The sequence below is a fragment of the Chelon labrosus genome (assembly GCF_963514085.1).
Source record: "Chelon labrosus genome assembly, chromosome: 15".
NCBI lineage: Eukaryota > Metazoa > Chordata > Actinopteri > Mugiliformes > Mugilidae > Chelon > Chelon labrosus.
The window spans coordinates 11,699,608-11,727,531 of record NC_140348.1 but is presented as its reverse complement, the minus strand read 5'-3'; the positions used below and the strand labels follow the sequence as shown (position 1 = coordinate 11,727,531).

Genomic DNA, 27,924 nt, shown 5'->3' with positions numbered 1-27,924 from the left:
TTACGTGTTGTTTAATTAATAATGAGTGAGTGTTAGACTTTTAAAGATGATGTAAAACCCATCCACTGCGAAAGCAGTAAGCCACACATTCTGATATTCCAGGTTTATGTTTGTGTCAGGGACCAAGCAAAAAGGCAAAAGGACAACGGTGTAAAAAGAAGAATTATTTTTAATGTCTTGAACTAAATAACAAAATAAAGTAATTCAAATAACTTAAACAACTAGGAAAAAAATAAGCTATCAAAAATTTGGGCCCGAAATCAAAATGAGGTCAACTAAGCAATAAAGAACTAAGGCTTCAACCTACACAACATAACTAAACCAGACCTATCCTCAAATGACACACAAGGGGATTATATAGACAAAGACTAAACCTAGACAGAAACATGGGGAGCTTAACAGACAACAACAACAATAAACCTTCAACAAACTTAAAGATACCTAAATATAACCAACCATCAAAAGCAACTATATACTGAAAAATAATTATCTTTACAGGAAACAAAATCAAAAAACCCAAACAAAGATTTCTCTTAGAATTTCAAATCAAGTCCCCCCTGTTCCACTCTCCCTCCTGGCTCCTTCCACTTCCTGTGGGCTGTCCTTAAAAGGCCCTCTTGACCAGGTCTCCAGCCTTTTGCCCGTGGAGCTCGGAGAAACAACAAGGTAAGTATTAATTAGTGCCGAGTGCCTATGACACGAGGCCACTCCTCCCATAGCAAGCTATGGGAGGAGTGTTGTATCAAGTGTATCAAGTGTTGATACATACAGTATATGTCTCCATAGGCACGAGGCCACTATTGATCTTCTGCGTGTTTCTTTGCAGTTTTATTAGTGCCGAGTGCCTATGACACGAGGCCACTCCTCCCATAGCAAGCTATGGGAGGAGTGGCCTCGTGCCATAGGCACGAGGCCACTATTGATCTTCTGCGTGTTTCTTTGCAGTTTTATTTTTACTTATTATTCATTTTCCGCCCTTTTTCGCCGATTAATGCGGCCCGAACCGGCGAGAGGACCCCAACACATGATATATCAAAACGTGTGTTTTGATCCCGAATCCCGTGCTATTACTTTTATAAGGGATTCGTGAGTTTTTCGCGAATTTATTCGCGAAAAACCGCGATAAATTTCCCATTGAAATGAATGGAGAAGCCCGAAAAAATAAATAAATCAACAGACATTTTCAACAATGAACTGCTCTGGCATACTTTAACCGAGAGACTTCATTTGAACTTTAAAACGTAGGTACTCTTGCCTTCTCTTCAGAGATTCACTTCACTTATCGACAACTTTTACCGTTTTTAAACTATGAAGCCTCAGAGTTGTGTAGGTTTTTACTCAAATTTCAGGGTTTATAATGGGTGTGTATTGCGCGGAATGTTTGTGCTAGAGTGGATGACATCATCAGCTAGAGTGAGGAGGAGAGAAGAAAATTAGTCAAAAAACTGTACAGAAACTGCTCCCATGGCCACAAATTTCACACGACAGACATAATTTATACATAGAAACGTAGGAAAATTTGTCTTCTCACTCATATCCGTCTGCTAAAGCTGTAAGTCTTATAGTTTTGGCGTCAGACACAAAGATGCGCCAGCAACACCCATCCACAGCTCCATAGACTGCCATGTTAAAAAGGCAGGGAAATTTCTGGAGGAAAGCAGAAGTAACCTTTTTTGAATCGCTTTAAATAGGTCACATTTCTTCATTTTACCCACAAATTGCATATGTAGACGTTCAGGAAAGCCTCAAGATGCCCAAAGTTAAGTCGGTTCAATGATTGGAAATACGGTTTGGCCACAAGTCCTTCCTGTTCGAGGCGTTTTTTCAGCATTTTCTCTCTCTCTCCCCGTCTTCCAACTGACATTCTGACAGGAGCAGTTGACCCTGGTAGCCATGACAACCAGACCCCAACCAGCTTACACACGTTCACACACGCAGCTGCTGGAAAACATGATCTGCCAAAACATTAAAACCCCCTCAAACCATTACTGCAGTACTGTAGGGGGCCAGAACCTGACATTATGACCCCCCCACTCCAACCCCCCCCCCACCCCCCCTCCCACTATAGCATTACAGACACAGACTGCCAAAACATTATGACCACTTAAGCCATTACAGGACTATAGTTGGGCTGCAGAATCTGACACTATGACCCCCCTCCACTCCATTTAAGCATTACAGTAATAGACTGCCAAAACATTATGACCCCCTAAACCCATTACAGGACTATAGTAGGGAGCCAGAACCTGACACTATGACCCCCCCACTCCAACCCCCCCACCTCCCCTCCCACTATAGCATTACAGACACAGACTGACAAAACATTAGGGACTCTCAGACTGTTACAATGGGGAGACTAAACCGCGGAGTTAGCCTCGAGCTAACCGCGAGCTAGCCTCGAGCTAACGGCAAGCTAACCGGGATTTAACCGCGAGCTAACCGGGACTTAACCGCGAGCTAACCGGGATTTAACCGCAGACCCGCGGGAGTTTGCCGCGAGCTAACGTGGAGGCTAGTGGGGTTAGCCACTAAAACTGTGTCAAACTGAAAAATATATTATTCCATCACATAAAGTACGAAACGTTTATGGCTTGTAACAACATTAATGATAGTATATATATATAATTGGAGTAATTTAATATAATATGATGTTTTTAATGAAATAAATAATGAGCTGTTGAACACTCATAAGAGTTATATTCAGTATGTTACATAACATTATTTGACATGTCTATTTGTCTGCATATAGTTTTCCTCCAGCTTATCCAGACAGACTGCAGTGACGTCCAACATGAGACAAAGAGCTGGACTCACAGGACAATTTGAAGGTCTTCACTTCATCGCTGATTCCTTGTTACAGCCTGGATGTGTTAAGTTTAATATTGATGTTTTTCTAACTGTAAGACTGTGCCGTAAACTGTTAAACTATTGCTCAGGTAGGAGTAATGAGTTTTATTGTTGAAATTATTATGATTAACGATCAATTGTTACGATTTGCTCGTTCTTTGTCTGGGGATCCTAGTGAGGATGCCCCTCTTAAAGGTGGGGGTGTGACGATCCCTCCCACTCTCTTCCTTATTTGATGCTGGCTTTCAGGTGGAGCTGGGAGGGCTCTGCTGCCTGTACCTGCCCTTCAGTTTGTAGAAGGGCATAAAGGACGACCCTTCTCAGTGTCTCGCTCTCTCAGCCAGGCCTACTGCATCCTCCTCATCCTGTTTGGTTTGTTGTACCCTGCATGACATCAAACTCACACCCATCCAGTCAGAAGGAACCAGGCCTTAAATGACTATTTGAGTTGTGCTTTTTGTTATAGCTGCTGCTCATGGGAGTAAAGACATGCTAATTGCTAACATTAGTGGCTAATGCTTTACTACCAAGAGCAGCCAGCGTGCTAGCTGCTCATGGTAGTAAAGACATGCTAATTGCTAACATTTGTGGTTAACGCTTTACTGCCATGAGTAGCTAGCGTGCTAGCCGCTCGTGGTAGTAAAGACATGCTAATTGCTAACATTTGCGGCTAATGCTTGACTGCATGTAAAGACATGCTATTTGCTAACATTTGTGGCTAATGCTAGAATTAGTGGCTCATGTGTGTAAATATACATGTTAAAAATTACTATTTGAGGGTATTGTGAAGCTATACCACACGAAGCCAATGCTAAAATTAGTGGCTAGCGAATCATGCTAATTGCTAACATTTGTGGTTAATGCTTTACTGCCATGAGTAGCTAGCGTGCCAGCCGCTCGTGGTAGTAAAGACATGCTAATTGCTAACATTTGTGGTTAATGCTTTACTGCCATGAGTAGCTAGCGTGCGAGCCAGGCGAACCAGGCCTTAAATGACTATTTGAGTTGTGCTTTTTGTTATAGCTGCTGCTCATGGTAGTAAAGACATGCTACTTAGTAAAGACATGCTAATTGCTAACATTAGTGGCTAATGCTTTACTACCAAGAGCGGCCAGCGTGCTAGCTGCTCATGGTCGTAAAGACATGCTAATTGCTAACATTAGCAGCTAATGCTTGACTGCATCTAAAGACATGCTAATTGCTAACAATTGTGGCTAATGGTAGAATTAGTGGCTCATGTGTGTAAATATACATGTTAAAAATTACCATTTGAGGTGTGCTTTTTCAATACACAACCCCGGCAACAGCCCACTCGGCACTTCAAAAATTTCCGCGGGAATTTTCTAGTTTTTACTTATTATTCATTTTCCGCCCTTTTTCGCCGATTAATGCGGCCCGAACCGGCGAGAGGACCCCAACACATGATATATCAAAACGTGTGTTTTGATCCCGAATCCCGTGCTATTACTTTTATAAGGGATTCGTGAGTTTTTCGCGAATTTATTCGCGAAAAACCGCAATAAATTTCCCATTGAAATGAATGGAGAAGCCCGAAAAAATAAATAAATCAACAGACATTTTCAACAATGAACTGCTCTGGCATACTTTAACCGAGAGACTTCATTTGAACTTTAAAACGTAGGTACTCTTGCCTTCTCTTCAGAGATTCACTTCACTTGTCGACAACTTTTACCGTTTTTAAACTATGAAGCCTCAGAGTTGTGTAGGTTTTTACTCAAATTTCAGGGTTTATAATGGGTGTGTATTGCGCGGAATGTTTGTGCTAGAGTGGATGACATCATCAGCTAGAGTGAGGAGGAGAGAAGAAAATTAGTCAAAAAACTGTACAGAAACTGCTCCCATGGCCACAAATTTCACACGACAGACATAATTTATACATAGAAACGTAGGAAAATTTGTCTTCTCACTCATATCCGTCTGCTAAAGCTGTAAGTCTTATAGTTTTGGCGTCAGACACAAAGATGCGCCAGCAACACCCATCCACAGCTCCATAGACTGCCATGTTAAAAAGGCAGGGAAATTTCTGGAGGAAAGCAGAAGTAACCTTTTTTGAATCGCTTTAAATAGGTCACATTTCTTCATTTTACCCACAAATTGCATATGTAGACGTTCAGGAAAGCCTCAAGATGCCCAAAGTTAAGTCGGTTCAATGATTGGAAATACGGTTTGGCCACAAGTCCTTCCTGTTCGAGGCGTTTTTTCAGCATTTTCTCTCTCTCTCCCCGTCTTCCAACTGACATTCTGACAGGAGCAGTTGACCCTGGTAGCCATGACAACCAGACCCCAACCAGCTTACACACGTTCACACACGCAGCTGCTGGAAAACATGATCTGCCAAAACATTAAAACCCCCTCAAACCATTACTGCAGTACTGTAGGGGGCCAGAACCTGACATTATGACCCCCCCACTCCAACCCCCCCCACCCCCCCTCCCACTATAGCATTACAGACACAGACTGCCAAAACATTATGACCACTTAAGCCATTACAGGACTATAGTTGGGCTGCAGAATCTGACACTATGACCCCCCTCCACTCCATTTAAGCATTACAGTAATAGACTGCCAAAACATTATGACCCCCTAAACCCATTACAGGACTATAGTAGGGAGCCAGAACCTGACACTATGACCCCCCCACTCCAACCCCCCCACCTCCCCTCCCACTATAGCATTACAGACACAGACTGACAAAACATTAGGGACTCTCAGACTGTTACAATGGGGAGACTAAACCGCGGAGTTAGCCTCGAGCTAACCGCGAGCTAGCCTCGAGCTAACGGCAAGCTAACCGGGATTTAACCGCAAGCTAACCGGGACTTAACCGCGAGCTAACCGGGATTTAACCGCAGACCCGCGGGAGTTTGCCGCGAGCTAACGTGGAGGCTAGTGGGGTTAGCCACTAAAACTGTGTCAAACTGAAAAATATATTATTCCATCACATAAAGTACGAAACGTTTATGGCTTGTAACAACATTAATGATAGTATATATATATAATTGGAGTAATTTAATATAATATGATGTTTTTAATGAAATAAATAATGAGCTGTTGAACACTCATAAGAGTTATATTCAGTATGTTACATAACATTATTTGACATGTCTATTTGTCTGCATATAGTTTTCCTCCAGCTGATCCAGACAGACTGCAGTGACGTCCAACATGAGACAAAGAGCTGGACTAACAGGACAATTTGAAGGTCTTCACTTCATCGCTGATTCCTTGTTACAGCCTGGATGTGTTAAGTTTAATATTGATGTTTTTCTAACTGTAAGACTGTGCCGTAAACTGTTAAACTATTGCTCAGGTAGGAGTAATGAGTTTTATTGTTGAAATTATTATGATTAACGATCAATTGTTACGATTTGCTCGTTCTTTGTCTGGGGATCCTAGTGAGGATGCCCCTCTTAAAGGTGGGGGTGTGACGATCCCTCCCACTCTCTTCCTTATTTGATGCTGGCTTTCAGGTGGAGCTGGGAGGGCTCTGCTGCCTGTACCTGCCCTTCAGTTTGTAGAAGGGCATAAAGGACGACCCTTCTCAGTGTCTCGCTCTCTCAGCCAGGCCTACTGCATCCTCCTCATCCTGTTTGGTTTGTTGTACCCTGCATGACATCAAACTCACACCCATCCAGTCAGAAGGAACCAGGCCTTAAATGACTATTTGAGTTGTGCTTTTTGTTATAGCTGCTGCTCATGGGAGTAAAGACATGCTAATTGCTAACATTAGTGGCTAATGCTTTACTACCAAGAGCAGCCAGCGTGCTAGCTGCTCATGGTAGTAAAGACATGCTAATTGCTAACATTTGTGGTTAACGCTTTACTGCCATGAGTAGCTAGCGTGCTAGCCGCTCGTGGTAGTAAAGACATGCTAATTGCTAACATTTGCGGCTAATGCTTGACTGCATGTAAAGACATGCTATTTGCTAACATTTGTGGCTAATGCTAGAATTAGTGGCTCATGTGTGTAAATATACATGTTAAAAATTACTATTTGAGGGTATTGTGAAGCTATACCACACGAAGCCAATGCTAAAATTAGTGGCTAGCGAATCATGCTAATTGCTAACATTTGTGGTTAATGCTTTACTGCCATGAGTAGCTAGCGTGCCAGCCGCTCGTGGTAGTAAAGACATGCTAATTGCTAACATTTGTGGTTAATGCTTTACTGCCATGAGTAGCTAGCGTGCGAGCCGCTCGTGGTAGTAAAGACATGCTAATTGCTAACATTTATGGCTAATGCTAGAATTAGTGGCTCATGTGTGTAAATATACATGTTAAAAATTACTATTTGAGGGTATTGTGAAGCTATACCACACTAAGCCAATGCTAAAATTAGTGGCTAGCGCATCATGCTAATTGCTAACATTAGCAGCTTATGCTAGAATTAGTGACTCATGTGTGTAAATATACATGTTAAAAATTACTATTTGAGGGTATTGTGAAGCTATACCACACTAAGCCAATGCTAAAATTAGTGGCTAGCTCATCATGCTAATTGCTAACGTTTGTGGTTAATGCTTTACTGCCATGAGTAGCTAGCGTGCTAACATTTGTGGCTAATGCTAGAATTAGTGGCTCATGTGTGTAAATATACATGTTAAAAAATACTATTTGAGGTGTGCTTTTTCAATACAGAACCCCGGCAACAGCCCACTCGGCACTCTCAAAATTTCCTGCGGGAATTTTCTAGTTGCAACTTAAAACCCATGTGACAGAATGTTAACTAAATTGTGTGCACCCAAATTAGACAACAAACTGTCAAAATGAATAAAGTGTGTGGTATGAACATAAACGTGCAATGTCATTATTTGATGAAATGTCTGAGTGTAAAAAGTGTAAAAGTGTAAAAGAAATACTAACACTAGCGTGCAGCAGCTGATGCAGCCGCCACAGTTTGGAAGAGATAGTTATGAGTCTCTGTTACATGGAAAATAGTTCTATTATTTCAAAGTGAAGTATAAAGGTGGGAGAGTATAGATTCCGCTAAGGGAGTCTTGCTCTGCTCCGCTGTCATACAGGGTTGCACAGGGTTCAATTCTACTGCCTCTGGGTTCCATCCTAAGAAAGCATGGCATTTTCTTTCACTGTTTCACTGACGATTGTCAGATATATGTAAAGAAGAAGGATGCCTGCTCGCTCAAACCTCTCCTGTTGTGTCTTGAAGACATTAGAACATGGATGGCCTGAAACTTTTAAATTTTAATGAAAATAAAACAGAAGTGATGGTGTTTGGTCCCAGTGGGATCTGTGAACCCTACCCTGTTGATTTAGTCCCCTTGTCATCTTATGTAAATCCAGTAGTCTCAAATTTGGGCTTCAGGATGGACAGTGATTTTAAATTGGATAGGTAAATTGGTGCAGTGGTTAAGTCCAGCTTTTTTCACCTTAGGCGGTTGGCAAAGGTTACATCCTTACACATCAGTACTTTGAGACAGTAATCCATGCCTTAATCACATCTTGGCTGGATTACTGTAACGCACTTTATCTCCCAAATCGTCTCTTAACGGGAGCACATAACTCCCCTTCTGGCCTCCCTCCACTGGCTGCCTGTGCATTTTAGAGTTCATTCATCCATTCATCTTCTGTACCGTCTTCACTCTACTATACCCGCTAAGTCCGGTTAAGGGTCATGGGGTCTGCTGGAACCTATCCCCGAGAGGCGGAGGTACACCCTGGACAGGTCGTCCATTGCAGGGCTAACACAGAGACAGACAACCATTCACACTCACACCTACGGCCAACTTAGAATCACCAATTAACCTAACAAGATGGTGGGAGGAAGCCGGAGTACCTGGAGAGAACCCACGCAGACACTGGAAGAACATACAAACTCCACACGGAAAGGCCTAGCCGGCCCATGGATTCAAACCAGGTGACCTTCTCGCTGTGAAGCATCAGTGCTAACCACCTCGCCACTGTGCCGGAGTTCATTTTAAGATAATTTTATTTGCCTTCACACCATTGTAGTTTTCTATGGTAGCCATGTTTTTTTGACAAAAATATTTTCCATGAATGCTGCTAAGAAACTTAAGATAAAATGCCAGCTCTACTGTATGGATGGCATTTACAGTGAAACCTGGGTAAACTTTGCATAAGTGTATAAGTTGTTGAACTAGATTTTGTTGAAGTTGTGTTGTTTTGGAGTTCCTCAATACAGTGCCCTTCTTTGAGTACAATCATAGTACCTTCACTCACTTTGTTAAAAGGGTTTTACATATCCTTTTAACGGGCAGTGGCGAGGTGGTTAGCACTGATGCCTCACAGCAAGAAGGTCACCGGTTCGAATCCATGGGCCGGCTGGCCTTTCTGTGTGGAGTTTGCATGTTCTCCCTGTGTCTGCGTGGGTTCTCTCCGGGTACTCCGGCTTCCTCCCACCATCCAAAGACATGCTCATTAGGTTAATTGGTGATTCTAAATTGGCCGTAGGTGTGCATGTGAGTGTGAATGGTTGTCTGTCTCTGTGTGTGGCCCTGCGATGGACTGGCGACCTGTCCAGGGTGTACCCCTGCCTCTCGCCCGATGACAGCTGGGATAGGCTCCAGCAGACCCCCGTGACCCTTAACAGGACTAAACGGGTATAGAAAATGAATGAATATCCTTTTAACGACATCATGTCACATTCCGATCTTTTGATATTGTATGAGGTCAATTTGAATATCCAGTATCTCTGTTTTTAGGACAGACGTCTTGTGTCTTATGTATACACTTTACCTGAATCGCCACGTTTTAGCCTTTGTGATAACGCACACACAGATTTCCCATTCCTCATACGGATCCCAGTGCTTTTCTGAATATTTACTGAGTATTGTATTCTGAATGGTTGGATAGATGTTCAGTGTCAAAAAGCAAAATCGTGTTGCAGCAAGACTGCTACTTCAGCAAGCTGTGTCTTGGGTACTGTTGTCAGTTGCTTAGCAACGTGTGGAGAACATAGTTAACTGTTTTAGGACCACCTGTTCACCAGTAACGGGGACATCCAGTAACGACTGCCTTATGTTCTCTCGGTGTGTTGTAGGTTCATAGGTAATGGTGAATGTTAAAGCCTTTGGGCGATCACTTTCTCCCTCTGGGATAGCGAATCATTTTATTGTGAGATGGATTTATCTAACTAATTTATAAGTAAAGTGTTTTCTGACTGAATGTTTTCCGAGTCTTGTCTTTTCATTTGTTTAATCAAGAACACTAATATTAGATATATTATTATTATGGGATGTTACTATTTCATGCTCATTAGGTTTGACATAATGAAATACATAGACTGTCTTTTGATGATGCTTTTAATCAGGTAATGTGAGTAAGAGAGAATGAAAGGTGAGTATAATAATGCAATAAGAATGAACAAAGAGTTGTTAAAAGTTGATTGGAGTAGGTTACTGCAGTGTCAAGTTAGGCCTTGCGCTGCTCGTTAGTCCCCTCTTGCTGTTTTTCAGGGTCTGTGAAAAAGAATAGTAAAAAGTTCTTATTGCGGTGACTTCTTTCTTGTATCCTAAACATTTTTCACAGGTGCCATTCCACACAAACCTTTGAGTTTAATGGGACCCAGAACCAGAGTTTGGCTTTCGTGTTGTGACCCCAGGTCTCTGGCAACACGATTGTTGCAGCCACGACGGCAGCGGGAGTTGCTGTCAGAGGCTTGGCATATCAGGACTTTGCACTGGAGGAAGACTGACTCACTAGCTCGGAGGAACTGGAAGGCCTTAAATGTGAAACGGGCATAGGTGCAGTTGCCAGAAATGTAGGATTTGTAGGTGTTATCTATAGGACATCTAAAAGTGAAACAAAGACAGTGTTACTGGAAAGTCCAGATATTTAGTATTTTAAAAAATGTACGTAGGAAGTCACAAGCCCAAAAAAGACTGAATCATTGGTGTAATTATAATCATAATTATAATTATAAAAGCACGCTTTTATCTTACCCGTTACGGACCAAGTAGTAACGTCTGGTCTCAAAATCATAGGGTGATGGTGAAGCCACGCAAGTATCAAGAAAGATGACCATGGAGCTGTCTCCCATCCTCAGGTCCACTTGGACATACAAGTCCTGATTGGGTGCTACCTCGTAAGGACTTTGAGTCACCTGATAGACATTGAAAGCAAAATATCAGCATCATGTGTTTCCAGCAGGGATTTCCTTTACAGTCATTCCTTAACTACCAAAACACACCCTATCGTTGTAGCTGCTGGATGTGTAGAAGGCCATGCTGGTGTTGAATCTGCCCTCGCCTATAATGCTGCTGTTGCCAGGATGTTGGACAGCATACATAATCTGGGAAACCGAGTCCTGATCCATTAGACAGCTGACGTTCAGCTTGAACTGAGATCGTCGTGTGATCTCTCCAGAGGTGTCGCCGGCATGGATAGCATTTGTGTACACGACTCTGCCGTTGTGAAACTTTTAAAAAGGAGAAGACATTGGAAAATAAAAATCTTGTGAAACTTGTGGGAGAAATATAAGAAACAAAAAAGCATAATGTTAGTGTTCTTCAGAAGGTGATGCTTTCCTTACCATCTTAACATTGCCACAACTGTTGATGGGAAATTTGAAGACCACCTGGTAACTGGAAATCTGAGGTCTGCAGGACGGGTCATTCAGATAGAGACTGTTGCCATCATAGCCCAGATAGTCCAGGTAACTGTCCTTAATCACAATGGTCATGTAGTCTGAGGAGCAGTCCACTTGACCTGACATAAGGCAATGTTCACACGACAATTACAACAGCTTCAATTACTTTTAAAATAGCTAGTAAAATGACACAGTGTGTACATTTTTAGCCATTAGTGATGAGGCTCTTGGGTCAACTGGTTGTCAACTTACTACCGCCGGAGATTTTTCAAAAAGCCTTTAATGGATAACCAAAGAATATTTTGACCGACTTTGACCAGTCTACAACCAACCTCTAACACACACATATTAAGATTTGAATCATCCATTATTATTTCCACTGTAAGTGTACCTGAGCTCAGTGTCAGAGTGCTGAAGAACTCAGCGTTGAACCCTCGAGTGGCAACAGATCCATCAGTGCGGAAGACCACAGTCAAGTAGTTGGAAGAGGAGTGGAAAGAGTTCAGACTGCTGTTGCAAACCTTCCCTAAATATGGTGAATTAACAGACGCCCCATCGTAGACTGCAACGTAGTCACAGTTGCAGCAATTATCCAGTCTTTAAGAAGAAAAAACAGTAAAAGTCATAAATTATTATGATTGTTGACTTGATTGTTGAGCAATAGCTGAAAAATGATTACAGATTTAGAGACAAATTAGTTTTTTTTACATGTAATGTCTGTTCCTCACTTGTGACAGAATAATAATACTGCTCTTTCATGCTATCCTTTACTCACTGCAGGTATGTGAATGCCAGTAAGATTCTCTGGTCATGCAAAGTCCTTAGCTGCCAGACACAGTAGGTGTTGTCCTCGTAGTGGGAGGGATGGTTGGGGCTGGAGAAAGTGCCAGAGCTAAACAACGAGCCTCCGCAAGAGCCCACTGAAGGTGGATATGGTAGACGTCATTGCAGTGAACTATAATTGCAGCAAGCTATTTTTACACACTGAGGGTCTTACCTGTGGTTGGTGGGACAGTTGTCACTGGGCAATAGTCTATTTGAAGAAAAGAAAATGTTTCAGAAATCCTGGGGGGAAAAACACTGATGGAAGTGTGTTGTGCTTTGCCTGACATGAAACATCCTTTCCATATTGTCGTCCAGTCAGGAGGACACTGCAGTCGTTGTAAACAGGGCCTTGGACACATTTTGTGAGATCCAATAACTCAGACCACATTTGGCGTTCTGGGCCACTTGTAACCACATTGTGTGTATGCACATGTGTCCTGGACACTCAACTGACGTCCTCTGTGTAAGTGTAGCTTTGCCTCATTCATTCAGGGAAAACACAGTCGCTAATTTGAATGTTTGTCCTTGTAGTATGTATAAAATAACCATTATATAATACATCCAAACAACAATAAATCAACAAATGACATTATTAGTGCCGAGTGCCTATGACACGAGGCCACTATTGATCTTCTGCGTGTTTCTTTGCAGTTTTATTTTTACTTATTCATTTTCCGCCCTTTTTCGCCGATTAATGCGGCCCGAACCGGCGAGAGGACCCCAACACATGATATATCAAAACGTGTGTTTTGATCCCGAATCCCGTGCTATTACTTTTATAAGGGATTGACAAGTTTTTCGCGAATTTATTCGCGAAAAACCGCGAGAAATTTCCCATTGAAATGAATGGAGAAGCCCGAAAAAAAAAAAAAAAATCAACAGACATTTTCAACAATGAACTGCTCTGGCATACTTTCACCGAGAGACTCCATTTAAATTTTAAAACGTAGGTACTCTTGCCTTCTCTTCAGCGATTCACTTCACTTATCGACAACTTTTACCGTTTTTAAACTATGAAGCCTCAGAGTTGTGTAGGTTTTTACTCAAATTTCAGGGTTTATAATGGGTGTGTATTGCGCGGAATGTTGGTGCTAGAGTGGCAGGTAGAGTGAGGAGGAGAGAAGAAAATAGGCAAAAAATAAAACAGAAACTGCTCCCGTGGCCACAAATTTCACACCTCAGACATAATTTATACATAGAAACGTAGGAAAATTTGTCTTCTCGCTCAAATTCGTCTGCTAAAGCTGTAAAGTCTTATAGTTTTGGCGTGAGACGCAAAGATGCGCCAGCAACACCCATCCACAGCTTCATAGACTGCCATGTTAAATTTCTGGAGCAAAGCAGAAGCAATCCTTTCTTTGAATCGCTCTTTATAGCTCACATTTCTTCATTTTACCCACAAACTGCATATCTAGACGTTCAGGAAAGACTCAAGATGCCCAAAGTGAAGTCGGTTCAATGATTGGAAACACGGTTTGGCCACAAGGCCTTCCTGTTCGAGGAGGTTTGTTTCAGCATTTTCTCTCCCTCTAGCCATCTTCTAACTGAAATTCAAACTGGTAACCGTGACAACAAGGCCCCAACGGGCATACACACGCTCACACGCAGCAGAAGAGGAGGGTCTCCACAGAAAGAGGCGGGAAACTTCCAACTGACATAAGTAACTGGTATGTGGGGCAGCCATTTTGGCTTTTGGCACCTAAGTTGAACAATGACAGGTGTCTGTCTGTCATTGGCTAGCGCGTCATGTTAATTGCTAACGTTAGCGGCTAATGCTACTTTTTAGTGGCAAGAAATTGGTGGTAGCATTAGTGGCAGCATTAGCATGTTAGCGAATAGCATATTAGCAATTAGCATGTTAGCAATTAGCATGTATTTAATTTTTAGTGGCTTAAAAGACATGCTAACACTAAACCAATGTTAAAATTAGTGGCTAGCGCGTCATGTTAATTGTTACCATTAGCGGCTAATGCTACTTTTTAGTGGCAAGAAATTGGTGGTAGCATTAGTGGCAGCATTAGCATGTTAGCGAATAGCATATTAGCAATTAGCATGTTAGCAATTAGCATGTATTTAATTTTTAGTGGCTTAAAAGACATGCTAACACTAAACCAATGTTAAAATTAGTGGCTAGCGCGTCATGTTAATTGTTACCATTAGCGGCTAATGCTAATTTTTAGTGGTAGAAATTGGTGGTAGCATTAGTGGCACCATTAGCATGTTAGCGAATAGCTAGCCACTAATTTCTTGCCACTAAAAATTAAAGACATGCATTAACCTAATGCTAACATTAGGCAGCCATTTTAGTAGTTCTTAGCACTTAATTTGAATCTGCGTGTGTAAAATGACAGACAGAGAAAGCAGAGCAGCTAGCGCGTCAGCGCTAGCCACTATTTAAGCTCCCAGTGGAAAACAGGATCTGCCAAAACATTAAAACCCCCCAAACCATCCCTGTCTCCCTTGGTGCTTTCACACAGCTGCTGGGCCTCTTAGCTATTGCTCTTCTCATTGACTGAATGACAACTTCTCAGTCATGTTTGACCTTTTTTCTTTATTTTAAACACAAATTATATCTGGCTGCTTTGCTGAAACTCCTGACACAACATCCCTGACCCGTTTCCTTCATCTTATTAGGTCAGTGAATAGCTAAACTGCTAACAGACGCTAACGACTAGCCGTCCACCATAGCTCATGTATGTTAGCGAGCTAGCGGAGCTAACGGAGCTAGCTAGCCGCTACCTTAACGCCGCGGACTCAACCGCGGAGTTAGCCTCGAGCTAACCGCTAGCTAACCGCTAGCTAACCGGGATTTAACCGCAGACCCGCGGGAGTTAAACACGAATTAGCCGCGGTGGTTAGCCGTGAGCTAATGCGGAGGCTAGTGGGGTTAGCCGCCGGCTAATTCGCCGCGTTGCTCGCGGGAGCTTATCACAGTAATAATGTTGACGTTTTACAATTTAAAGGGAAGATATTTTTAAATTAAACTGTGTCAAACTGAAAAATATATTATTCCACCACATAAAGTAGGAAACATTTATGGCTTGCAACAACATTAATGACAGTATATATATATATAATTGGAGTAATTTAATATATGATGTTTTTAATTAAATAAATAATGAGCTGTTGAACACTCATAAGAGTTATATTAAGTATGTTACATAACATTATTTGACAGGTCTATTTGTCTGCGTATAGTATTCCTCCAGCTGATCCAGACAGACTGCAGTGACGTCCAACGTGAGACGAAGAGCTGGACTCACAGGACAATTTGAAGGTCTTCACTTCATCGCTGATTCCTTGTTACAGCCTGGATGTGTTAAGTTTAATATTGATGTTTTTCTAACTGTAAGACTGTGCCGTGAACTGTTAAACTATTGCTCAGGCAGGAGTAATGAGTTTTATTGTTAAAATTATTATGATTAACGATCAATTATCACGATTTGCTGTTCTTTGTCTGGGGATCCTAGTGAGGACACCCCTCTTAAAGGTGGGGGTGTGACGATCCGTCTCGCTCTCTTCCTTATTTGATGCTGGCTTTCAGGTGGAGCTGGGAGGGGTCTGCTGCCTGTACCTGTCCTTCAGTGTGTAGAAGGCGAAGCATAAAGGACGACCCTTCTCAGTGTCTCTCTCTCTCAGCCAGGCCTACTGCATCCTCCTCATCCTGTTTGGTTTGTTGTACCCTGCATGACATCAAACTCACACCCATCCTGTCAGTAGGAACCAGGCCTTAAATGACTATTTGAGTTGTGCTTTTTGTTATAGCTGCTGCTCATGGTAGTAAAGACATGCTACTTAGTAAAGACATGCTAATTGCTAACATTAGTGGCTAATGCTTTACTACCAAGAGCATCCAGCGTGCCAGCTGCTCATGGTAGTAAAGACATGCTAATTGCTAACATTAGCGGCTAATGCTTGACTGCATGTAAAGACATGCTAATTGCTAACATTTGTGGCTATTTGAGGTGTGCTTTTTCAATACAGAACCCCGGCAACAGCCCACTCGGCACTTCAAAAATTTCCGCGGGAATTTTCTAGTTGAATATTAGTATGCTGTGCGTAATATTTATACTGTATATTTTAATAACAAGCAGTTAATTTCATGTGAACTTTAGGATGAATTCTTTTATGAAGGTCTTGCTTGCAGAATAATGCTGGAGTAGTGCATTTTAGTGTGATGCAAGCTGCTTTTCCACAGAAGCTGTGATCATACTGTGTCCTCTGCTGTGCTTTGGACAAAATACTTACAGTAGTAGTCAGAGCAACAGTTGCCATCGGACTGACAAGAGCTTGAGCAGGAGCAGCTTCCCAGGTAACTGCCACATTTGGAGCGACATGAGGGTACTGGAAAACACAGGAGGATAATGTCTCACCAGAGTATTGAAAATCCTCAATAAGGAAAGATGAATTTAATAGAGTTGTTGCTTTAAAAATGTTGGTCAAACAAACATTTAATTAAATGGTGGTGTTATTCCCAGGGAAGCCGAAGTTAAAATCAGGAAAACAGGAGTAAAACTGTCCTTTTTAGGGGTCCATGCAAACAAAGGTGCATGATCCCTATTGATTTCGTTGCGATTTTTATTCTTCTTATAACAATAATTTACCCTTTTCTGCGTAGTTAAAGTGCAGTGATGGGAATATTCATTCATTCATTCATTCATTCATCTTCTATACTCGCTTATTCCCGTTAAGGGACGCGGGGGTCTGCTGGAGCCTATCCCAGCTGTCATCGGGCGAGAGGCGAGGGTACACCCTGGACAAGTCGCCAGTCCATCGCAGGTGATGGGAATAACGGCGTTAAACGGCGTTAAAATAAATGGCGTTACAAATGGCGTTATTTTTTTCAGTGACGAGTAATCTAACTAATTACTATTTTCTCCGTTACAACGCCGTTGCCGTTACCGACAGTTAGGTGTCTTGTTGCGCTGTCAGCCGGCGTAGGGTAAGATTTCATGGTAAGCCAATCAGCAGCTTACAGTTTACACACAAACGCGTGCATAGCAGTATCCAGTGTTTGGAATAACGCCGTTTAAAGTAACGGCGTTAGGTAACGCCGTCATTTTTTCAGTAACGGGGTAATCTAACTAATTACTTTTCTCGTCGTTACAACGCCGTTAACGTTACTGGACGTTAAATGCGGTGCGTTACTATACATCGATTGAATAAACTGTGTAATCCGAACGCACCCCTGGCTCACCGCTAGTGAGGAGGTGGGTTAATAACGAGGTAAGCGATTATGATTGGCTAAGGCAGAGTCATGTTTCATGGTAGCCAATCAGAGCCAGTGGTTTTACACACATGACAGCACACGCGCCACACACACACACACACAACAGCTCAACAGAGATTCGATGAAGCAGCAGAGATGGCGAGTCAGGAGCAATCCGATGAAAAGTTGGCATTTTCAAGGTGGAGATATAAGCACTACTTCAATAAATAAAAAAATTCATTGTGGTCAAAGGGAGGAACGTGCATGTAATGTGTACATTATGTCCAGGAGCAAAGACTTTCTCGACATCCGCTGTAAGCAACTCTAATTTAATGAAGCATCTCACAACGACACACGCATCTACAAAGCTAGTGGCCAAAAACACCGATACCTCCACCACAGACGATAGCTCGCCGTCTAAACCCTACCGAAATATAAATATTATAAAAATAAATTTAATATAAATATAATTATAAAATATATATATAAATATCAAAAGTTATGTACAAACACCTGTCTGTTCTACTCATTTCAACTGACTTGTGAAAACTGCTCAAAAAAATCCAAATTCTTTGACATATAGCAACTTTTTTTTTTTAACACTAACGCAAATAGTAACTTTCCCTGGTAATGAGTTACTTTTATTATAGAGTAATTCAGTTACTAACTCAGTTACTTTTTGGAACAAGTAGTACCTATAACTAATTACTTTTTTAAAGTAACGTTCCCAACACTGGCAGTATCACACAAGTGATCAGAGATAGCCTACAGCAATGGAGAGTTCGGAGCATTCAGAGGTAAAGTTGCCGTTTTCAAGGTGGATGTATAGGCACTCCTTTAACCTCATTGAGGTAAAAGGCAAGAACGTACACATAAAGTGTACGTTACGGTCAGAAAAAAAAATCTAATTCTTAGACGTATTTAAACATATGTTTTTTTTTTTTTTTTAAAGTAATGCAATAGTTTCTTTCCCAGGAAACCAGTTACCTTTACAGTGGAGTAATTCAGTTACTAACTCAGTTACTTTTTGGGAGAAGTAACTAATAACTATAATTACTTTTTAAAAGTAACGTGCCCAACACTGCTAAAATGTGTGCCCAGGACAAACTGCAAGGGCGAAAGGCATCAAACCTGGTAACTTGGTAGAAGTCCTAGCATGTCACTTTGCCAAGGTCTCAATACACATTTGTTTATTTGTTTATTTAAAAAGGATCCCCATTAGCTGATGCCAAGGCGACAGCTAGTCTTCCTGGGGTCCAGTCAGTAATATTTAATAGAGCACAACATTACAATCTCAAATAATTATAAAATATATAAAAATGAAAAAACAAATCAAAACAAAACAATATACAGTCATGTATCACATAACCCAACCACACGCAAGTAGGATGATGATATAATTAAGGTGTTGATATCAAATACATTCTTAATCTTCTTTTAAAATCAGCCTTTCCCTTAATTTCACGAACCTCACCTGGAAGACTGTTCCAAAACGCAATTGGCCTGTAAAATACTGACAACTTCATAGAGTCAGACTTAGGTAGTGGTAGAGTAATCAGTCCACTATTCGCCCCTCGAGTGTTATAAGAATGAGTATTTGAGCAGTAAATTATTTTATTATAAAAAAATTTAGGAGTCTGGGTATTAATTATTCTATGCAAGTACATTAGTACATTAGTAGATAATCTATCCTTGACTCTCAACCAGTTGAGAAGTTCATGCATTTCTGCAACACTAGTTCTTGGAGAACAACCGAGAACTAGTCTTGCAGCCTTGTTTTGAGCCACTTGTAATTTGTTTAAAAGACTGCAAGATGCAGCAGACCATACAACTGAACAGTAATCAAGATGACATAAAACCAATGAACAAACTACTTGATGAAACAACTGTGAGTTGAGAAACGGAGCACATTTACGTGTTATGGCAACAGCACTGCCCATTTTGGCAACAACTCTGTTGATGTGATCAGACCATGACAATGTGCAATCAAGCCAGAGCCCAAGGAGCTTCACAGTTTTTACTTGCTGTATTGCTTGACCATCTATTTGTAGATTAATTAAACATGCATGCAGCTAGGTGGAACTCCTGCTCTACTTGTCAACAGTGGTAAAGACCTGAGGGCTGAGCTTTACCTTTTTACATTGACTTTGTTGCAGAACTAGTTATTTAAATTAATTGCTGCTTTAATAGACTTGGTCAAACAAATATTCAAATGCCTGTTGTTGTTGTCAGGGCACCTGAAAGAAATATCAGGATAACAGCAGCAAAACTGTCAGTTTTCACTCCTGCTCTACTGGGACGACTAGTCGACGTAATCGACGTCATAAATTCGTCGACATGAATAATTTACGTCTACGGGCTTTTTTTTTTTGGTTGAAGTCCCCGTTCCAAACAACAACCTACTAGATGAACTCTCACTCCAGTCCAGTGGTGGCAGTAAATATGCACCAGAATAGTCGCCAATCGCTGGAGACGCCTGGTTTAAAACGGAAGAAGAAGAAGAACATAACAATGGCGGCGGCAAGCAGTAGCCTAGTATTTCAGTATTGGTGAAACAGTATTTCACCATCTCTAATCACAGTCAGTCAGCCCATCCCGGTGTACTCGGTCTCTCCAGCCCGCGAGTGAGCGCACTCGCACTCGCACTCGCACTCACACACACACATACACACGCATAGGTCGCGCTGCATTGTCTGAGCTTTCCTGGCTGCACCTGGCGCTATCCACTCATAGCCTACATCTGAGGACAGCAGGACGGCATTTGAAGAGAATTTGAGATTTTTTTTAGAAGAGAAACGACGAGATGATCTGTGAAGGGGTGCTCATTACGTCGATCGCGATCGACCGTTAGATCGCGAAGGTAGTGCGGGTAGATCGCGTGCCGCCGATTTATTTTATTTTTTTTTAGATGTTAGTCTAAAACATTTATCTGTTGCAACTCCAAAACAAACAGCAAGTCAAACGTTCATCTTTTTTTATTTTTACTTTATATTTGCGACATGCCCACAGTTCAGCGGCACACATCCACAGCCACGAACAACTTCAACAACTCAAGACTAATCGTATAATTAGTCGTTAGATTAGTGGACTATTCGAAAAAATAATCGCTAGATTAATCGTTTGAAAAATAATCGTTTGGGACAGCTCAACTTGTCAGTAATAAATGTCTGAGGGCTGAGCTTTACTTTTTTAAATTGACTTAGTTGCAGAACTATTTTTTTTTTAAATAATTGCTGCTTCAATAGACTTGGTCAAACAAATATGTAAATACCTGTTGTTGTTTTTGTCGGGACAGCTGAAAGAAAACTCAAGAAAACAGAAATAAAACTGACAGTTTTCACTCCTGCTCCACTTGTCAACAGTGGTAAATACCTGAGGGCTGAGCTTTACTTTTTTAGATTGACTTTGTTGCAGAACTATTTTTATTTATTTTTTAATAATTGCTGCTTTAATAAACTTGTTCAAACAAATATGTAAATACCTGTTGTTGTTGTTGGGGCCACTGAAAGAAAAATAAAAAAAAATAAAATAAATAAAACTGTCAGTTTTCACTCCTGCTCTACTTGTCACAGTCATATATACCCTAGAGGTTAACTTTTTTTACATGGACTTTGTTGCAGAAGTTTTTTTTTTTTAAATAATTGCTGCTTTATTAGACTTGGTCAAACAAATATGTAAATATATGTTGTTGTTGTTGTCGGGACAGCTGAAAGAAAAATCAAGAAAACAGTAATAAAACTGTCACTTCTCACTCCTGCTCTACTTGTCACAGGTATGAATACTGGAGGGGTTTACTTTTTTTCATTGACTTTGTTGCAGAACTATTTTTTTAAAAAGTAATTGCTGCTTTAATAGACTTGGTCAAACAAATATTTAAATACCTGTTGTTGTCAATCCCGGGTAAGCTGAAAGAAAAATCAGGAAAACAGAAACAAAACTGTCAGTTGTCACTCCTGCTTACTTGTCACAGTTCTAAATACCTGAGGGCTGAGCTTTACTTTTTTACATTGACTTTGTTGCAGAACTAGTTATGTAAAATAATTGCTGCTTTAACAGACTTGGTCAAACAAATATTTAAATACTTGTGGTTGTAGGGGCCGGTGTTGTTGTTGTTGTCGGGACAGCTGAAAGAACAATCACGAAAATAGAAATAAAACTGTCAGTTTTCACTCCTGCTCTACTTGTCACAGTTATAAATACCTGCGGGCTGAGCTTTACATTTTTAAATTGACTTTGTTACAGAACTATTTTTTTTTTTAAATAATTGCTGCTTTAATAGACTTGGCCAAACAAATATGTAAATACCTGATGTTGTTGTTGTTGTTGTTGGGGCAGCTGAAAGAAAAATCAGAAAAACTGAAAAAAAACTGCCAGTTTTCACTCCTGCTCTACTTGTCACAGTTATAAATACTGGAGGGGTTTACTTTTCCACATGGACTTTGTTGCAGAAGTATTTTTTTGAAATAACTGCTGCTTTAATGGACTTGGTCAAACATATATGTAAATACCTGTTGTTGTCAATCCTGGGTAAGCTGAAAGAAAAATCAGGAAAACAGAAACAAAACTGTCAGTTGTCACTCCTGCTTACTTTTCACAGTTCTAAATACCTGAGGGCTGAGCTTTACTTTTTGACATTGACTTTGTTGCAGAACTATTTTTAAAAAAAAATAATTGCTGCTTTAATAGACTTGGTCAAACAAATTGTAAATACCTGTTGTTGTTGTTGTCGGGGCAGCTGAAAGAAAAATCAGAAAAACAGAAATAAAACTGTTAGTTTTCACTCCTGCTCTACTTGTCACAGTCATATATACCCTATGGGTTTACTTTTTTTACATGGACTTTGTTGAAGAATGTCTTTTTTAAAATAATTGCTGCTTTAATAGACTTGGTCAAACAAATATTTAAATACCTGTTGTTGTCAATCCCGGGTAAGCTAAAAGAAAAATCAGGAAAACAGAAACAAAAAAGTCAGTTGTCACTCCTGCTTACTTGTCACAGTTATAGACACCTGAGGGCTGAGCTTTACTTTTTTGAATTGACTTTGTTGGAGAACTATTTTTAAAACAAAAAAAAAAAATTGCTACTTTAATAGACTTGGTCAAACAACTATGTAAATACCTGTTGTTGGTACAGCTGAAAGAAAAATCAGAAAAACTGAAAAAAAACTGCCAGTTTTCACTCCTGCTCTACTTGTCACAGTTATAAATACTGGAGGGGTTTACTTTTCTACATGGACTTTGTTGCAGAGGTATTTTTTTGAAATAACTGCTGCTTTAATGGACTTGGTCAAACATATATGTAAATACCTGTTGTTGTCAATCCCGGGTAAGCTGAAAGAAAAATCAGGAAAACAGAAACAAAACTGTCAGTTGTCACTCCTGCTTACTTCTCACAGTTCTAAATACCTGAGGGCTGAGCTTTACTTTTTGACATTGACTTTGTTGCAGAACTAGTTATGTAAAATAATTGCTGCTTTGACAGACTTGGTCAAACAAATATTTAAATACTTGTGGTTGTAGGGGCCGGTGTTTTTGTTGTTGTCGGGACAGCTGAAAGAACAATCAGGAAAATGGAAATAAAACTGTCAGTTTTCACTCCTGCTCTACTTGTCACAGTTATAAATACCTGCGGGCTGAGCTTTGCTTTTTTACATTAACTTTGTTGCAGAACTATTTTTTTTAAAAATAATTGCTGCGTCAATAGACTTGGTCAAACAAATATTTAAATACCTGTTGTTGTTGTTTTTGTCGGGACAGCTGAAAGAAAAATCAGAAAAACAGAAATAAAACTGTCAGTTTTTACTCCTACTCTACTTGTCACAGGTATGAATACTGGAGGGGTTTACTTTTCTACATGGACTTTGTTGCAGAAGTATTTTTTGAAATAACTGCTGCTTTAATGGACTTGGTCAAACATATATGTAAATACCTGTTGTTGTCAGTCCCGGGTAAGCTGAAAAAAAATCAGGAAAACAGAAACAAAACTGTCAGTTGTCACTCCTGCTTACTTGTCACAGTTATAAATACATGAGGGCTGAGCTTTACTTTTTGACATTGACTTTGTTGCAGAACTATTTTTTAAAAAAAAATAATTGCTGCTTTAATAGACTTGGTCAAACAAATATGTAAATACCTGTTGTTGTCGGGGCAGCTGAAAGAAAAATCAGAAAAACAGAAATAAAACTGTTAGTTTTCACTCCTGCTCTACTTGTCACAGTCATATATACCCTAGGGGTTTACTTTCTTTACGCGGACTTTGTTGAAGAATGTCTTTTTAAAAATAATTGCTGCTTTAATAGACTTGGTCAAACAAATATTTAAATACCTGTTGTTGTCAATCCCGGGTAAGCTGAAAGAAAAATCGGGAAAACAGAAACAAAACTGTCAGTTGTCACTCCTGCTTACTTGTCACAGTTCTAAATACCTGAGGGCTGAGCTTTAGTTTTTTACATTGACTTTGTTGCAGAATGTCTTTTTTAAAATAATTGCTGCGCAAAAGACTTGGTCAAACAACTATGTAAATACCTGTTGTTGTTGTTGTCGGGGCAGCTGAAAGAAAAATCAGAAAAACAGAAATAAAACTGTTAGTTTTCACTCCTGCTCTACTTGTCACAGTTATAAATATCTGCGGGCTGAGCTTTGCTTTTTTACATTGACTTTGTTGCAGAACTATTTTTTTTTTTAAATAATTGCTGCTTTAATAGACTTGGTCAAACAAATATTTAAATACCTGTTGTTGTCAATCCTGGGTAAGTTGAAAGAAAAATCAGGAAAACAGAAATAAAACTGTTAGTTTTCACTCCTGCTCTACTTGTCACAGTTATAAATATCTGCGGGCTGAGCTTTGCTTTTTTACATTGACTTTGTTGCAGAACTATTTTTTTTTTTAAATAATTGCTGCTTTAATAGACTTGGTCAAACAAATATTTAAATACCTGTTGTTGTCAATCCTGGGTAAGTTGAAAGAAAAATCAGGAAAACAGAAATAAAACTGTTAGTTTTCACTCCTGCTCTACTTGTCACAGTTATAAATATCTGCGGGCTGAGCTTTGCTTTTTTACATTGACTTTGTTGCAGAACTATTTTTTTTTTAAATAATTGCTGCTTTAATAGACTTGGTCAAACAAATATTTAAATACCTGTTGTTGTCAATCCCGGGTAAGCTGAAAGAAAAATCAGGAAAACAGAAACAAAACTGTCAGTTGTCACTCCTGCTTACTTGTCACAGTTCTAAATACCTGAGGGCTGAGCTTTACTTTTTGATATTGACTTTGTTGCAGAACTAGTTATGTAAAATAATTGCTGCTTTGACAGACTTGGTCAAACAAATATTTAAATACTTGTGGTCGTAGGGGCCGGTGTTGTTGTTGTTGTCGGGACAGCTGAAAGAAAAATCGGGAAAACAGAAACAAAACTGTCAGTTGTCACTCTTGCTTACTTGTCACAGTTATAAATACCTGAGGGCTGAGCTTTACTTTTTGATATTGACTTTGTTGCAGAACTATTTTTTTAAAAAAAACAATTGCTACTTTAATAGACTTGGTCAGACAAATATGTAACCTGTTGTTGTTGTTGTCGGAGCAGCTGAAAGAAAAATCAGAAAAACAGAAACAAAACTGTCAGTTGTCACTCCTGCTTACTTGTCACAGTTCTAAATACCTGAGGGCTGAGCTTTACTTTTTGATATTGACTTTGTCGCAGAACTAGTTATGTAAAATAATTGCTGCTTTGACAGACTTGGTCAAACAAATATTTAAATACTTGTGGTCGTAGGGGCCGGTGTTGTTGTTGTTGTCGGGACAGCTGAAAGAAAAATCGGGAAAACAGAAACAAAACTGTCAGTTGTCACTCTTGCTTACTTGTCACAGTTATAAATACCTGAGGGCAGAGCTTTACTTTTTGATATTGACTTTGTTGCAGAACTATTTTTTTAAAAAAAACAATTGCTACTTTAATAGACTTGGTCAGACAAATATGTAACCTGTTGTTGTTGTTGTCGGAGCAGCTGAAAGAAAAATCAGAAAAACAGAAATAAAACTGTTAGTTTTCACTCCTGCTCTACTTGTCACAGTCATATATACCCTGGGGTTTTACTTTCTTTACATGGACTTTGTTGAAGAATGTCTTTTTAAAAATAATTGCTGCTTTAATAGACTTGGTCAAACAAATATTTAAATACCTGTTGTTGTTGTTGTCGGGGAAGCTGAAACAAAAATCAGAAAAACTGAAATAAAACTGTCAGTTTTTACCTCTGCTCCACTTGTCACAGTTATAAATACCTGAGGGCTGAGCTTTACTTTTTTAAATTGACGTTGTTGCAGAACTATTTTTAAAAAAAATAATTGCTACTTTAATAAATTGAATAGACTTGGTCAAACAAATATGTAAATACCTGTTGTTGTTGTTGTCGGTACAGCTGAAAGAAAAATCAGAAAAACAGAAATAAAACTGTCAGTTTTCACTCCTGCTTACTTGTCACAGTTCTAAATACCTGAGGGCTGAGCTTTACTTTTTTACATTGACTTTGTTGCAGAATGTCTTTTTTAAAATAATTGCTGCGCAAAAGACTTGGTCAAACAACTGTGTAAATACCTGTTGTTGTCGGGGCAGCTGAAAGAAAAATCAGAAAAACAGAAATAAAACTGTTAGTTTTCACTCCTGCTCTACTTGTGACAGTTATAAATATCTGCGGGCTGAGCTTTACTTTTTTACATTGACTTTGTTGCAGAACTATTTTTATTAAAAATAATTGCTGCTTTAATAGACTTGGTCAAACAAATATGTAAATACCTGTTGTTGTCGGGGCAGCTGAAAGAAAAATCAGAAAAACAGAAATAAAACTGTTAGTTTTCACTCCTGCTCTACTTGTCACAGTCATATATACCCTAGGGGTTTACTTTCTTTACATGGACTTTGTTGAAGAATGTCTTTTTAAAAATAATTGCTGCTTTAATAGACTTGGTCAAACAAATATTTAAATACCTGTTGTTGTCAATCCCGGGTAAGCTGAAAGAAAAATCGGGAAAACAGAAACAAAACTGTCAGTTTTCACTCCTGCTTACTTGTCACAGTTCTAAATACCTGAGGGCTGAGCTTTACTTTTTTACATTGACTTTGTTGCAGAATGTCTTTTTTAAAATAATTGCTGTGCAAAAGACTTGGTCAAACAACTATGTAAATACCTGTTGTTGTTGTTGTCGGGGCAGCTGAAAGAAAAATCAGAAAAACAGAAATAAAACTGTTAGTTTTCACTCCTGCTCTACTTGTCACAGTTATAAATATCTGCGGGCTGAGCTTTGCTTTTTTACATTGACTTTGTTGCAGAACTATTTTTTTTTTAAATAATTGCTGCTTTAATAGACTTGGTCAAACAAATATTTAAATACCTGTTGTTGTCAATCCCGGGTAAGCTGAAAGAAAAATCAGGAAAACAGAAACAAAACTGTCAGTTGTCACTCCTGCTTACTTGTCACAGTTCTAAATACCTGAGGGCTGAGCTTTACTTTTTGATATTGACTTTGTTGCAGAACTAGTTATGTAAAATAATTGCTGCTTTGACAGACTTGGTCAAACAAATATTTAAATACTTGTGGTCGTAGGGGCCGGTGTTGTTGTTGTTGTCGGGACAGCTGAAAGAAAAATCGGGAAAACAGAAACAAAACTGTCAGTTGTCACTCTTGCTTACTTGTCACAGTTATAAATACCTGAGGGCTGAGCTTTACTTTTTGATATTGACTTTGTTGCAGAACTATTTTTTAAAAAAAAACAATTGCTACTTTAATAGACTTGGTCAGACAAATATGTAACCTGTTGTTGTTGTTGTCGGGGCAGCTGAAAGAAAAATCAGAAAAACAGAAATAAAACTGTTAGTTTTCACTCCTGCTCTACTTGTCACAGTCATATATACCCTGGGGTTTTACTTTCTTTACATGGACTTTGTTGAAGAATGTCTTTTTAAAAATAATTGCTGCTTTAATAGACTTGGTCAAACAAATATTTAAATACCTGTTGTTGTTGTTGTCGGGGAAGCTGAAACAAAAATCAGAAAAACTGAAATAAAACTGTCAGTTTTTACCTCTGCTCCACTTGTCACAGTTATAAATACCTGAAGGCTGAGCTTTACTTTTTTAAATTGACGTTGTTGCAGAACTATTTTTAAAAAAAATAATTGCTACTTTAATAAATTGAATAGACTTGGTCAAACAAATATGTAAATACCTGTTGTTGTTGTTGTCGGTACAGCTGAAAGAAAAATCAGAAAAACAGAAATAAAACTGTCAGTTTTCACTCCTGCTTACTTGTCACAGTTCTAAATACCTGAGGGCTGAGCTTTACTTTTTTACATTGACTTTGTTGCAGAATGTCTTTTTTAAAATAATTGCTGCGCAAAAGACTTGGTCAAACAACTGTGTAAATACCTGTTGTTGTTGTTGTCGGGGCAGCTGAAAGAAAAATCA

At 39.6% G+C, this 27,924-nt stretch overlaps 1 protein-coding gene across 1 annotated transcript in view; it reads right to left on the bottom strand.

Moving 5' to 3' along the window:
* Positions 1-10,257: 10,257 nt before the first annotated feature.
* The window catches only part of LOC311499921 (zonadhesin-like), a gene marked incomplete at both ends in the record, with an annotated part of 147,380 nt that continues 129,713 nt past the window's right edge, over positions 10,258-27,924 (bottom strand). Inside the window, 7 exons of the mRNA XM_084561061.1 lie at positions 10,258-10,304; positions 10,393-10,637; positions 10,788-10,948; positions 11,036-11,263; positions 11,378-11,553; positions 11,826-12,031; positions 12,210-12,354. Coding sequence (XP_084417187.1) covers positions 10,258-10,304; positions 10,393-10,637; positions 10,788-10,948; positions 11,036-11,263; positions 11,378-11,553; positions 11,826-12,031; positions 12,210-12,354 — 1,208 coding nt within the window. The remainder of the gene's footprint in view (positions 10,305-10,392; positions 10,638-10,787; positions 10,949-11,035; positions 11,264-11,377; positions 11,554-11,825; positions 12,032-12,209; positions 12,355-27,924) is intronic.